The sequence below is a fragment of the Dipodomys spectabilis genome, unplaced genomic scaffold (assembly GCF_019054845.1).
Source record: "Dipodomys spectabilis isolate Male_0828 unplaced genomic scaffold, ASM1905484v1 ptg000230l, whole genome shotgun sequence".
Taxonomy (NCBI): Eukaryota; Metazoa; Chordata; class Mammalia; order Rodentia; family Heteromyidae; genus Dipodomys; species Dipodomys spectabilis.
In genome coordinates this window covers 6,472-21,216 of record NW_024870907.1, presented here as the reverse complement: position 1 = coordinate 21,216, position 14,745 = coordinate 6,472, and the positions used below count along the sequence as shown (strand labels likewise).

At 54.0% G+C, this 14,745-nt stretch overlaps 1 protein-coding gene across 1 annotated transcript; it reads right to left on the bottom strand.

Moving 5' to 3' along the window:
• Window positions 1-384: 384 nt before the first annotated feature.
• Window positions 385-13,739, bottom strand: LOC122123553 (DNA dC->dU-editing enzyme APOBEC-3-like). Its single transcript, XM_042697910.1, has 8 exons — window positions 13,429-13,739; window positions 10,566-10,715; window positions 9,044-9,309; window positions 8,798-8,903; window positions 5,204-5,375; window positions 2,339-2,606; window positions 1,055-1,170; window positions 385-572 (listed from the first exon to the last, which is right to left on the bottom strand). The coding sequence occupies exons 1-8, from the start codon at window positions 13,506-13,508 to the stop codon at window positions 525-527; spliced, it is 1,206 nt and encodes a 401-aa protein (XP_042553844.1). The 5' UTR covers window positions 13,509-13,739; the 3' UTR covers window positions 385-524.
• Window positions 13,740-14,745: the final 1,006 nt, after the last annotated feature.

The following is a 14,745-nucleotide window of genomic DNA, read 5'->3' as shown; positions in this document are numbered from 1 at the left end:
TAATTTTTTTTCAATTATAACATTATTTACCTACTTACAACTGGGCATTGGTGACTCATACTTACAATTCAAGCTACTCAGGAGGCTTGAGCTCTGAGGATTGTGGCTTGAAGCCTGACCACCAGATAAGTCTGTGAGACCTATCTCCAATGAACCAGTAGAAAGCTGGAAATGAGCCACCGTGGCTCACACCTGTAATCCTAGCTACTCAGGCAGCTGAGATCAAAGAATCACAGTTGAAAGCCAGCCTGAGCAAGAGACTCCTCTCCAATAAAACACCAAGACACTGGAAGTGGCGCTGTGACTCAAATAGTAGAGTACTTGCCTTAAGTTAAGAGCTCAGGGACAGCGCACAGGCCCTACAACCGACAAAAAAAAAAAAAAAAAGCTCTGGAACAACACCCATGCCCTGAGTTCAAGCTCCAGAACACACACCAAAAGAAAAGAAATGTAGGAGGAAAGACTTTCAGTCTTGGCTAGGGGCCTGGTGGGGGGGGAATGGGGGAGGCACTGATGTTCCAAGGTCACCTTGAATCCCCTCCTGAGGATGGTGTAGGTCCACAGCCCCAAGACTGTTGAGAGAAGAGAAGAAAAAAGGATGAGCCATGGGTTGGGAGGCAAGGGGTGGGGTGGGACAGTGGGGGCAGGATGACAAGACCGTGCAGGGAAAGGCAAAGGAGGGAGACTTAGGAATTCCTGCTGGCAGAGGGGACAGCAGAGGGCCGGGTGCTGGCGGCTCACGCCTGTCATCCTAGCTACTCAGGAGGCTGAGATCTGAGGATCGCGGTCCAAAGCCAGCCCGGGCAGGAAACGACGTGAGACTTATCTCCAATAAACCACTAGAAAACTGGAAGTGATGCTGTGGCTCAAGTGGTAGAGCGCTCACCGTGAGCTGAAGAGCTGAGGGACAGCGCCCAGGCCGAGTTCAAGCCCCATGACCAAAAAAAAAAAGTGGGGGGAGGGACAGCAGAGGGTATGGAAAGAGGAGAGGCCTTGGGAGCGAGGGCAGGAGGGAGGGCAGGAGGGAGGGCGGTGGGGACAGAGGCTTGCTCACCCTCAGGATCCGGCCCAGCCTCTCTCGTATGTTCTTGCTGTACGCATCCAGTTTCTCCCAGGGGGCGAAGCTTCTTTGCTGGTGGTTCACAAAGTTGTTCCAGCAGTCAGTAAACTCTGAGGAGGAAGCCACAAAGCCAGTGAGGCCCAAGGGCCAGGGAGCCCGGGCCAGGTCTCCCTCCTGCCTTCTTCTCTCTGGAACCTTCCTTCGGTAGTACTGTCATTTTTTTTTTTCTTGTTTATGGTAAAGGTGATGAACAGAGGGGTTACAGTTACATAAGTCAGGTGATGAATACATTTCTTTTTGGACAATGTGAGAGACCAAAAATAAGTTTAGCAGTCTTTTCAGACAGAACGAAAACATTTGTCATCTGTTACTGGAGAGTAAGTATTAGATCCTGCACCAAGACAAGAGCACAGTGAGAATTATTAAGGGATCAGTCTGCCCTGACCAGTCCAGGAATTTGGGCAGTCTCTCCCCCCAGCTCTGCTGAGAAAAGATTTAGGACAAGACATAATTCAGCATTCCTGTGGTTAGCCCCACTTACCCAACCAATGATGTCTGATTTAACCTATCCTGTAACCGCTAAGCCAGAAAGTCCCTGCCTTTACCGGAAATGATCATATTCCTAACCAATGAGCTTGAGACATCCTTCCCCCTGCTACATACTCAATAAAAACCCTGATGGACAAGGGGTCAGGGCTCACAACTCCGACCCACTGTCGGTGACGATAGTGAATCCAGGCTCGAGCTTGCAAATAAATGACTCTTTTGCTGCTCGGGGGTCTCGAGTTCGAGTCTAACAACTTACCCCTCCCTCATTTTTTCCCCACTTTGCCCTCCCCACTCCCTTTGGGGGGCATCCCTTTTTTAGGCTTTGTAAAAGACTAGTACTCTACCACTTGAGCCACAGCTCCATTTCCGGCTTTTCTGCTGATTAAGACATGAGAGTCTCAAGGGTTTTCCCTGTGGGTGCTGGCTTTGAAACATGATCTGTAGAGCTCAGTCTCCTGAGTAGCTAGGATTACAGGCATGAGCTACCAGCACCCCACCACACCTCCATTTCTGGCATTTTGCTGGTTAATTGGAGAGAAGAGTCTCTCTGATTTGTCTACCTGGGCTGGCTTTAAACTGATCCTCAGATCTCAGCCTCCTGAGGGGCTAGAGTTATAGGCCTGAGCCACTGGTGCCCAGCCACACTGTCTAATGTGGACTACCATCCTTCCTCCCTACCCCATCCACCTGCCCCCAGCTGCCCTGTGGAGACTGAGCCCTCCCTCCTACCTTGGAGGCCCATGATCGCCACCAGCACCCCTGACAGCCACAGCTGATGCAGCCCCTTCTGAAACTTCCGGATCCAGTGGAAGTACAGGCGGGAGGTGAAGATCCTCAGAGTCAGGCGCGGGAAGTCTTTTTTGAGCTTAGCCAGTTTGAAGGCACAATCCAGGCAGGGGCTCCATGTGAGGTAACAGGTGATCTGGTAGTCTTGGCTGGGGTCCAGGCCCATGGACCGAATTCTCTCAATGAAGCGGATTTCTGCGTGGTGACCTTTCTGGAGGGGTGCCACACGTGGAGAAGAAAAGGTCAGCTGGATGCTCACGCCTGTAATCCTAGCTGCTCAGGAGGCTGAGATCTGAGGATCATGGCGCAAAGCCAGCCTAGGCAGGAAAATCTGTGAGACTCTTATCTCCAATGAACCACCAGAAAACTGGAAGTGGAGCTGTGGCTCCAAGTGGTAGAGCGCTAGCCTCAGTACAAGAGCTTAGGGACAGTGTCCAGGCCTCAGTACAAGAGCTTAGGGACAGTGTCCAGGCCTTGAGTTCAAGCCCCACAATCAACAACAACAAAGAGAAGGTTAGAAGGCAGAATCTGGAAGTCCCGAGATGGGGGAAGAGGGCTCTATCTGTGAATTTTCTAATGGGGGTGGAGTCTGTAAAGAAAATGGAGGACAGGTGGGACTTGTAGTTAAACCCCTAAGGGAATGTTTCACCCAGGGGCAGGTACATCCAGGTGCACCTGGGGTTATGAGGTGAAGGTTGAGTTCTTCAGGATCTTGCCCATCCTTACAACATTCCCAAAGCCCCCTGGCCTTTATTTTACTCTGTGTGTGTGTGTGTGTGTGTGTGTGTGTGTGTGTGTGTGTGTGTGTGTGTGTGTGTGTGTGTGTGTGTGTGTGTGTCCGGATCTAGGAGCTTGAACTCAGCCTGGACTCTGTCCCTTAGGTTTTTTGCTCAAGGCTAGCACTCTGCCACTTGAGCCACAGCTCTACTGCCAGCTTTTGGTAATTAATCGGAGATAGAGTCTCCCAGGGGCTGGGAATGTGGCTTAGTGGTAGAGGGCTTGCCTAGCATGCATGAAGCCCGAGTTTGATTCCTCAGTATCACATAACCAGAAAAAGCAAAAAGAAAGCCAGAAGTGGTGCCGTGGCTCAAGTGGTAGAGTGTTAGCCTTGAGCAAAAGAAAGCTCAGAGACAAGTATCCAGGCCCTGAATTCAAGCCCCAGGACTGGCCCAAAAAAAAAGTCTCACAGACTTTCCTACCCAAGCTAGTTTTGAATGGAGATTCTCAGATCTCAGCCTCCTGAATAGCTAGAATTCAGGTGTGAGCCAAGACACCCAGACACCATGGTCTTTAAACCAGATCAGGCCATCAGTGCCCAGAGGAGAGAGGCCAACAAACAGACCACACAGGACACAGTCCCCCATGCGCTTGGCATACTGACCCAGGAGTTGTTCAAAGATGGTTCAAGAAGAGAGCTGTGCTGGGCGCTGGTGGCTCATGCCTGTAATCCTAGCTACTCAGGAGGCTGAGATCTGAGGATCTTGCTTCAAAGCCAGCCTGGGCAGGAACATCTGTGAGACCCCTTTTTTTAAATTTATTTTTTTATTTGTAGGTCGTGGGGCTTGAACTTTGTGCCTGGGCGCCGCTGTCCCTGTGCTCTTCAGCTCAAGGCGAGCACTCTACCGCTTGAGCCACAGCGCCACTTCTGGTTTTTGAATGTTTTATTAGAAATAAGAGTCTTACGGACTTTCCTGCCTGGGCTGGCTTTGAACCTTGATCCTCAGGTCTTAGTCTCCTGAGTAGCTAGGATTAGAGGTGTGAGCCACCAGCGCCCGGCCTGTGAGACTCTTATCTCCAGTAAACCACCAGAAAACAGGAAGTGGCGCTGCGGCTCAAGCAGTAGAACGTGGGCCTTAAGCTGAAGAGCTGAGAGGGACAGCGCCAAAGCTCAGAGTTCCGGCCCCATGACCGATGACGACGACGACGAAGAAGAAGAAGACGAGGAGGAGGAGAAGGAGGAGGAGGAGGAGGAGGAAGAGGAGGAGGAGGAGGAGGAGGAGGAGGAGGAGGGTTGCTGCAAGCGGAGGGATGGAGTTGGAGGGGAACCGCAGCAAAGCAGGAGGCAGGTGTTGTTCAGTGGGAGGGGGTGGAGTGCTCAGAGGTTGGAACAGGAGGATGAGCAGACACTAACACCTCTCCAAGGGGCAGGAAGAGTACTCGGTAGGAAGGAACAGACCAGGGACAAAAAAAGAATGTGGGCCCCCCTCAACCCAAATCAGGGAAACAGTGGGGGTTGAAGTGGTCAGGGGATTCATGTAGGCTTGCATGATGCATATTTTCATGTGTAGATGGAGTGTATAGATCGCCTTACGCTCAGAGAGGAGCAAGGTTGCTGACACCTATAATCCCAGCTACTCAGGAAACTAAGATCTGAGGGTTATGAAGACAGCCTGGGCAGACAAAGCTAAGATTTGGTTTTTGTTTTTGTTTTTTGGTTGGTTGTGGGGCTGGGCCTGGGCGCTGTCCCTCAACTCTTCAGCTCAAGGCGAGCACTCTACCACTTGAGCCACAGCACCACTTCCGGTTTTCTGGTGGTTATTTGGCGATAAGAGTCTCACAGGCTTTCCTGCCCAGGCTGGCTTTGAACCACCATCCTCAGATCGCAGCCTTTTGAGTAGCTAGGATTATAGGCGTGAGCCACCAGTGCCCAGCCAAAGCTGAGATTTTTATCTCCAGTTAACCAGCAAAATGCTGGAAGTCGAGGTGTGGCTCAAGTGGTAGAGTGCCAGCCTTAAGTGAAAAACACAAGGACGAGTGAGCGCAGGTCCCTGAGTTCAAGCCACGGGGCTGGGGGGGGGGGGCTGGCACCTTGTTTTGAAGGCAGCCTTTGGTGGGGGCGGTGGTGTCCCCGGGGCGAGCCAGCAGGTAGCACAGGTAGGTCCTCCTGCGGGGCCGGTGCTGGCCGCAGTGCCTGGGCACCCGGTGCCGGTTGTTGAACTGGAAGAGGAAGGTTTCTTCTTTTAACAGACTCACCGTGCTTCTGCGCGACAAGAGAGAAATAAAAGATGCAGAGAGCTACGCAGAACTAGCCGCCCCGCGCTGCACTCTACCTACTCCCTGGAGCCCACTTGTTGGGTTCTAAGGCCCTGGGGAGAGGTCAGGGAGGGCCGGGACTCTGCAGAGAGGCTCCCATGCGACCAGCTGGTGGAGCAGTGTCCAGGCTGGGCTGAGAACCAAGGGGCAGCTTTCTCTTGGACACCTGCCACCCTCCTGGCTCAGACCCTTTGTTCCCTTTTCCCTCACACCTTTGTCCTAGCTTGGCCTTAGGGTGGCCTTAGCTCCCTAGGGCCCTGAGGTCTGTGGAGTCCTGACGTGGCCTCCCTGGCTGTTGGTCTCTGGTGCTGGGGCTGGGGCTACGTTTTGGGCTTCTGAGGCTCCTGATTTGGGCAGACCCCTGAGAGCCGCCAGCGACCAGGGCCTTGGGAACCTAGGCCCCAACTTCTTCCTGCTTCAGGCCCACAAAGGGGGAGCGCCTCGGGCTCAGACCTGACTGCTTCCCTCCTTGCTTCAGTGCACCTGGCTTGGCAGGCACCTGGCTTGGCAGGGCCCACACTAAGCTTGGTTAAAAAGGGAAAGAGAAAGGAACTGATGAGGGAGGGAGGGAAGGAGGGAGGGAAGGAGGGAGGGAGGATGCACAACGGGTGCACCTGTAGCTCAGGAGCAGGATTCTGCACGGTTCAGAGAGGTCACTGCCTGGAGAAGGCCGGTGTGTGCCAGAGCTGCACCCCAGTCCCCCCAAAGCCTCTGAGGGGATGGCTCAGATCATCTCCAAGGAGATCTCAAGTACAGAGAGGTTTCTCAGCCTACTGGAGGTCATCCAGCAAGTAAATGACAGAGCGGAAGTGCTGGCCACTGTTCCCCCTCCACAGCAGGCTGCTTTGTTCCCAGGACCCGGCTGGGGTGACTGGGGTGGCGCCCGGGGGAGGGGGAGAGGGCTGTGTCCTCCCCCCGCAGGGCCGCCCAGTGTAGGATTCAAGGACTTGGACTTCAAGCCCACATTCCTGAAGCTATCTGCCCGCCTTGGCAAGCCAAAGCGAGGCTCTTCAGCTTGAAAAACAAGACAACAAAGAACATTCTGTGAGAGCTGCGTCCTGAGAGAGAGGAGGCCGGGCTCCGCTGGTCACCTGGGGCTCCCGACCACATGCACAGGAACCCCAGGCGCTCTGAAGGTCAAAGCTGGACATGACTGACCACACCGATCTCCCTCGGGATTTATTCATATTCCCCCAAGTAGGGTGGGGGTCTTCCCACTGCCCCCTCCCCATCATGGATTCTAGAATCCGGGGCCTTGCGCCCTCACTTGACTTTTTCTACTGTGCAAAGCCAGTGCTCAACCAGTTGAGCTGTAGCTGCACTTCCCGCTTTTTGCTGGCAATTGGAGATGAATCCCCTAGACTTTTCTGCCCAGGCTGACTTTAAACCTCAATCCTTTAGATCTCAACCTCCGGAGCAGCTAGGATAACAGGCGGAAGCCACCGGTGCCCTGCACTAATAATCCTCATTAGACAACTTTTGGGTTTCTTTACAGAATGTTTCTTTTTTTTCTTTTTTTTTTGGGTCCAGTCGTGGGCCCTGAACTCTGGGCCTGGGCGCTGTCCCTCAGCTCTTCAGCTCAAGGCTAGCGCTCTACCACTTGAGCCACAGCACCACTTCCGGCTTTTTTCTTTTTGCTTATGTGGTGCTGAGGAATCGAACCCAGGGCCTCGAGCATGCAAGGCAAGCGCTCTACCACTGAGCCACCTTCCCAGCCCCCACAGAATGTTTCTACGGCACAAAACTATGTGAGCGAGCAGGGTAGGTACTCTGTTCCTTGTGTTCAGGAATTGTCCAGTGCCAGGCTGATATGGGATGATATTCCCTTACGTCCGGAGCAACAGAGGCTTGGGGAAGAGTTTAGAGTGTCCCATCCAGGCCCGTGTTAACCCAAATGGTCAAGGAGTGAGCAGTCAGGTCACAAATGTCTCAAACTAGCCAGAAAGAATCGCTACATGCTGCCCTTGGGACCTACACCTAGGCACCCCAGAAAGGGGGCCCAGGGGTGGGGGGCAGAGGGAGGAGCAGCAGGAGAGCCATTGCCACCTCCTTCCTGCTGTCCCTCCCGCGTCTCCCTGCCTGCGTGTTCCCTTCCACTCACGCTCCCTTCCCACTCATGGTGTCCAGGTAGGGACCCACTGTCTGGCTGCTCCCCTGGATACATCTGCGCTGCACTTCTTGGCGTCTTCCCTTCCAGCCTTCCTTCCCTCCTTTGGGAGAAGCTGTCAATCATGGCTCCTGCTGCCCAATCCCTTTCCATTAAAGTCTTAATTATGCTTTTTTTTTTTTTTGGTCAGTCATGGGGCTTGAACTCTGGGCCTGGGCGCTGTCCCTCAGCTCTTCAGCTCAAGGCGAGCGCTCTACCACTTGAGCCACAGCACTGCTTCCTGTTTTCTGAGTGGTTTATTGGAGATAAAGAGTCTCACAGACATTCCTGCTCAGGCTGGCTTTGAACTGCGATTCTTAGATCTCAGCCTCCTGAGTAGCTAGGATTACAGTGTGAGCTACCCGTGCTGGCTTAAATGATTTTTTGTTGTTGTTGTTTTTCCATTTACCTCCTTTTACCATTGCTCCCCCCCTACCCCGCCAACCCCAGTCTCCATCACCATGGCTAGTCTGCATGCCATTCAGAGCTGCATCTCCTGGAGGGACATGGGGGTGGGACAGGGCTGGGGCGGGGGGCAGGCAGGGAACACCATGTGCGGTCACACAGAACAAATACTCCTGCACTCACATCCACACCCGCCCCAGAAGCCCCTCCATGGGTCCTCGTCATGAGCCCAAATGCACGTGTTGAAGCCTTAAGCCCCAGAACTCAGAACGGACGCTCTGTGTGCGGACACGCCCTGGAAACATGGTGATCAGGTGCGGAGTCCCTTGGTGTGGGCCCAACAGCTATCTGGAAGAGGACATTTGGACATACAGAGGCATGGCAGGGACGCATGGGGCAGGAGGACAGATGGGTGAGGGTCAGTCGGGTGGCTAGCTAGACCGGAGAGGCCTAGAGCAGCCTGGCATCATGATGGTCCAGAACGGATGGCCAGGTCTGCAGTCCCAACCCCTGGTTGTCCTGGTAGTCTGGGCCCTCATGGCTGTGTCCTGAAGGATGCTCCAGCCACGCCTGCCTCCAGGGTGTCTCCCCACCCCCATCCGCGCTGTGTACAAATGCTCGTTTCCGTTTAATAATAACAAGACTGCATCTCCAGGGCAGCACTGTGAGGGTGGGGCTCCCAGGCTGGCGAGAGGCCCGGCAAGAGGCGGATCGTGGTCTGAGCAGGGGCGAGGGGTGGCGGGGCGGTGGGGGGCGGGGGAGGAAGAGACTGGAAGGAGAGGTGAGGAGAGGCGACCAGACACAAGGGAGCCCCTCACCCGAGAATCCTCCTCAGTGTGCCTTCCTGTTGCTTATAATTAGTATACAGCCCCTTCCACGGCCTGAAGGACTTCTTCACAAACTCTTCACAACAGTCTTCAAATTCTGAGATCCAAAACACAAGAAGGACGCTGTTCAGTCCAGGAGGCCTCTCCCCGGGCCCTTGTGTTGGCCCTGGGGCATCTCAGACCCCTCCCCTCCCACAGTCCCCATCTAGCCCCCAGCCCTGAACCTTGGCCTCGCACCTTGGTAGGACATGACCTCCACCTGGGCCCCCTCCTGGCACAGCCGGCGGAGCCCCTGCTGGAACTGGGGCAGCCAGTGGTAGTAGAGCCGGGCGATGAAGATGGTCAGGCTCACGTTGCGGTGTGCTGCCAGGAACTGGGCCACCTGCTCCGCACAGTTGGGGCAGGGGCTCCACGACATGTACCAGGTGAGCTGGTAGTCCTCTCCGGGGAAGAACTCCTCGTCATGGAACCAATGGAGGAAGCAGAGCTCCGCGTGGATGCCCTGGGAGGAGGAGGAGGAGGAGGAAGAAGAGGAGAAAGGCTTCTGGTTGAGGGACAGGCCATGTTGGAAGGGGGACAAGGGGCAGCAGAGGACATGCCACTCAGAGACTCAGCCCCGCTCTCCACCCCTCCTGAGCTCTCTCTTCCATTCATTCCCCAGCCCTCCTCCCAGGCATCACTTAAAGCCTCTGAGCCTGGCTCCAGCCAGGCCTGCTGGGGTCAGCTTGTCCCCTGCCTGCCTCTAGGGACAGCATGGGACTCTGTCATCCCCCAGGGGGACCCCTGGACACAGGTGGACACTAAGCCCTTGAAATGTGGTTGTCTGAATTGACACCTACAGCAAGCATAATTTGTGTGTGTGCATGCGTGCCGGTACTGGAACTTGAACTCAGGGCCTACGTGCTGTCAGTAGGCTGATGCTCTATCGCTTGAGCCATAGCTCCGCTTCTGGATTTATTTTTTTTGGTGATTGATTGGAGATAAGAGTCTCACAGACTCACCAGCCCAGGCTGGCTTTGAATCTTAATCCTCAGATCTCAGCTGCCAGGGTAGCTAGGAGGACAGGCACAAGCCATGGGCATTGGGCTTTCATGAAGAATTTATGTGTCAGCAGTCAGCACAGTGGTTACAGGGGGTGCCAGCGCTGGTAAGAGCTGCCCAGATGGTTATCTACAGGAGCTCTTATGTATAGGCTCTAAGCAGCTGGGGCGGGCAGGTGAAGCGTGGTTCTGGGTGATAATATCCATGCCATGGGGTGTAGGGGGGCCAGCCCAGCAGCCAGCCAAGCGACATACAATGCTCCGCTTTCAATGAACTTGACCTTTTCCCTTACTTCAAAACTGCTGTAGCACGCAGCTCCATTCAGAGGTGTGACGACAAGAGTTTGTAGACACACGAGACCCCCCTGGAGCCACAGAGCCACTTCCCACGTTTTTGGTGGCTAAGGAGATAAGAGTCTCCTGGACTTGCCTATCTGGGCTGCCTTTGAACCACAGTCCTCAGATCTCAGCCTCCTGAGTAGCTCAGATGACGGGCGCGAGCCTCCCGCTCAGATCTCACCTTTTATCAGATTCCAGGGCAGTCAGGCTAGGTCGGCAGGGCCAAGGGCTCCCGCTGTCTAGCATTTTAGCTTCTTTGTTCTACATGGGAGAATGGCTTAGCTCTGGCCCCAGGCTGGGAAGAGTCTGTCCCATACCTGTGTCTGTTTTTGATTTTGTAGTTACCACACGAGCCACGCCCCCCTCCCCTAACCCTCCATACCTGGTTTTTGAAGACCCTCGTGATTATCAGGCCTTCCTGTTCTCTTTCCACTCGACAGCATAGGAAGGTTGTGTGCCGGCCGTTGGCGTAAAGAAGGTTTTGGAAATGGAAGTAGAATGATCCTTGACTTAAGGTGAACATGGGGTCTCTGGGGACAGGAGAGGACACATACGCTTGCAGGGTGTCCTCCAAAGTGACCATGGTGTCACCTGGTCCATGAACAAGCCCTCCCCAGAGGCACAGCTGTGTGCCACCTCCCAGCCATCCATGGCCCTGAGATTTTTTTTTTTTTTGGTTGGTCGTGGGGCTTGAACTCTGGGCCTGGGCGCTGTCCCTCAGCTCTTCAGCTCAAGGCGAGCACCCTACCACTTGAGCCATAGCACCACTTCCGGTTTTCTGAGTGGTTTATTGGAGATAACAGTCTCACGGAATTTCCTGCCCGGGCTGGCTTTGAACCGTGATCCTCAGATCTCAGCCTCCTGTGTAGCTAGGATTACAGGCGTGAGCCACCAGCGCCCGGCTGGCCCTGAGATTTCTTTACCATCTTTGTAGGTGGAAAGACCGGGGAGACAGACAGAGGGCAGAGGGCGTACCATCCAATAATACTCAGTCTTCCTGCTGAAGCACCCCTCCAACCCATTAGAAAATGAAAAGGAACAAAATCCTCAGTACTCACAAATAATAGCATTAGATATTTAATTCCTGGCTTCTAGCTATGCATGCTTTTTGATTTTTTTTTTGAAGAGGTGCTAGTACTTGGTCTTGGACTCGGGGCCTGGGTACAATCCCTGGGCTGTTTTGCTCAAGACAGATGCTCTACCACTTGATCCATTGCTCCACTTCTGGCTCTTCTGTGCTTAACTAGACTAAGTAAGAGTTTCACAGCCTTTTCTGCCGGAGCTGGTTTCAAACTGCAATCCTCAGATCTAGCCTCCTGAGTAGCTAGAATTACAAGCATGAGCCACAGCACCAGGCTTGTTTCATCAGTCCTGGAGCTTGAACTCAGGGCCAAGGCACTAGCTCTGAACTCCTTTTGCTTCACACTAGAGCTCTAGCACTTGAGCCACAGCTCCACTTCTGGCTTTTTTGGTAGTTTATTGGAGAGAAGAGTCTCATGGACACGGGGCACTGGTGGTGGCTCACACCTGTAATCTCAGCTACTCAGGAGGCTGAGATCTAAGGCACATGATTCAAAGCCAGCCAGGACAGGAAAGTCCCCATGAGCCTCTTAGCTCCAATGAACCATCAGAAAACCGGAAGTGGAGCTGTGGCTCAAAGTGGTAGAGAGTGAGAGAGTGAGCCTTGAGTGAAAGAGCTCAGGGACAGAGCACAGACCCAGAGTTTACATCCCGTGACTGGAAAAACAAAAAGTCTCAGGGACTTTCCTACCCGGGCTGGCTTTGAACCGTGGATCCTCAGATCTCCACCTCCTGAATAGGTAGGATTACAGGTATGAGCCTCCAGTGCTCGGCTTTTTTTTTTCTTTCTGTCGGTCCTGGGACTTGAACTCTGGGCCTGGATGCTATTCCTCAGCTCTTCAGCTTAAGGCGAGCTGAGTGGCTCTTGAGCCACAGTGCCACTTCCAGTTTTCTGGTAGTTTATTGGAGATAAGAGTCTCACAGGCTTTCCTGCCCAGGCTGGCTTTCAATCATGATCCTCAGATCTCAGCCTCCTAAGTAGCTAGGATTACAGGCATGAGCCATCAGCGCCCAGCAAGTGCAGGGCTTTGTTTGGGCTTTTGTTATTGTCTTAAAGTTAAGGTAACACCTAAATTCACAGCTGCTATGAGCTACTATTCTGAACTCACTGGCTCCAGTCCCCAGGGAGCAGAGTCTGGCTGGGAAAGTGGGGTAGGGTCGGGGCTGGGGAAGGGGGCCATCTGCCCACATCTCAGAGCTGGTACTTAGTGGTACTGGATCCCTAGCTGGGCCAGGACAGATCCAAGGGTACACCAGATCACCTGAAGTATTGCACAATGCCAGACTGGCAAGCAAACAAATAATGTTCCAGCTGCCGACCCAGAGGAGCTCACGCTGGGTCCCGAGTATGGGGGTTACAGGGAAATGAGCAGGATCAGGGTGCAAGGGCTGTGGGGGGGGTGCAATTGGTGGGTTTCTATGTGGGGGCTGCGTAAGCAGACACGGCGGTGGACGGGGCAGTGCAGGAGGCTTGTAGCAGGCAGCCCATTACAGAAACAGACATGGCAGGTCTGAGTGGGGCTCTAAAATGGGTCCTGGGCTTATCTGGTGCAGCTGGGAGCCGGTCTTCTGGGACCTGCCCCACCTCAACTGCTTTCAGCCATTTTTTTCCTGTTCAGCAGAACTGTGCAGTTGCGGGTGACACTTGCTTCTTTATCTAAGAAGGTGGGCATTTTTCTTGAGCATCCTGTTTTCTTTCCCAAATGGACCAGGGGGTACTTATGTTTGGGGGATCCTCTGCTGTCCCTCTCTTCCCCACCTATTCCGGAGAGGATCCCCTTTCCTCCCCTCCCCTGAGGCTGTTCATAAAGATGACAGAAAACCCATCAACATGCTTTGACCAAAAGTTTCCTTCCCAGTCTGACTTTTTCTTCAATTTTGACTCATGACAAGTCTAGACACGTCCAGGAAACCCGAGTTACTACCCCCCCCCCCCCCCAAACACCCATTGTTACTTCTGCCTCAGGAAAGCCCCAGGCCACTGGGCAGAGGAGGGAGGGGTTAGGGTGGCCAATATGGACAGCCTGGGCCTCACTCCTGGAGGGGGAAAGGGTGCTCTCAGGGGACCAAGGAGCCTGGAGCAAAGCCAGGGCTGGGATGGGGAGGCCGGGGCAGAGGCTCTGCAGCAGAGCCACAGCATGGGACCCACAGGCAGAGCGTTACCTTATCTGTGTAGACGGATACAGACATCCCAGGCAGGAGGGTCCCAGCCCGGCTCTTGGTCTCTGGCGCTGCAGCTGCATTTTGTGCTTATGAGGCTCCTGATTTGGGCAGACCCCCTCCCCTGATAACCGCCAGTGACCAGGGCTTTCTGAATTCAGGCCCCACCTTCTTCCTGCTTCAGCCCCACAATGGGAGGGCTCTGGTGCCCAGCGCCTCCTCGGAGCTCAGCCCTAACTTCTTCCCTCCTTCCTTCGCTGCCCTGGCTGGGCAGAGGAGTCAGGGCCTATGTGGGCCAGAACGGCCAAGATTGCTTAGAAAGGGAAAGAGAAAGTAACTGATGAAAGAGGAAGGAGGGAGGCGGGAGGCGGGAGGGGAGGGAGAGGCGGAGGAGGGCCAGGCAAGGCAGATGCTCCTCCCTGGTGGCTGTGCACGGAACCCTTTGCTCACCACCTCTACTCAGCTGAGCCCCTGGCTGTTGGATGAAGGGAGGTGTGGAGAGTCTGGGGTGATGGAAATGAGGATTACAGGTGGGGACTTCACTGGCAACAAGACAGACAGACATATATTTTGGACCCTTAATTGGGTTCTTCCTTCTCTGCATTAGTCACCTGTAACTTCTCAGCTGCCCAGAGTGACCAGGCCGCTGGGGACACTGATCAGATAGCACCAGGCAGCAAAGCTAGACCTAGAGCCCAGGATCTCTGTCTGTCTATCTGTCTGTCGGTGTCTCTGTCTCTGTTTCTCTCTCTCTGTGCTGAGCACACATATAGACTAATAAGTTTCACCCAATTTATTCCAACACTTCAAATATACCAGTATTAACCCACACCAATAACTCCTATCCTCCATTCTACTTAGTGTGTCACACACCCAGAGAGCTCACATGGCACGTCACTTGGTCCGGAGGTCGCGGAGAGTCCGTCCAGGGGGTCCTCCCGGCTGCTCTGGACGGCTGGAGGGGATAGCAGCTGCCCTCCAGTGGAGGGGATGTGGAGTTGCTCCCCAGGGAGATCATCCCACTGGATGGGGTGGGGGTGGGGGGTGGGGCGGGTCCCCCGCCCTGTGCTGGGTTTTTATGTATTTCCGGCTGGAGCTCTTCTGGCTGTGTCTGTCTGGTTATCACTGCAGGTTATACTTCAGCTGGTGACTGTCTTCGGGCCTCTGGGTGTGTCCTGATCTCTATATTCCAAACTACATCCTCCTAATTCATACTTTCACGGTTTAATATATTTCATAGCACACCTACACTCCCGATTCCAGATTCCACACCACACTATATCAATATTCCGTAATACTCACTGAGGTGACCCACACACA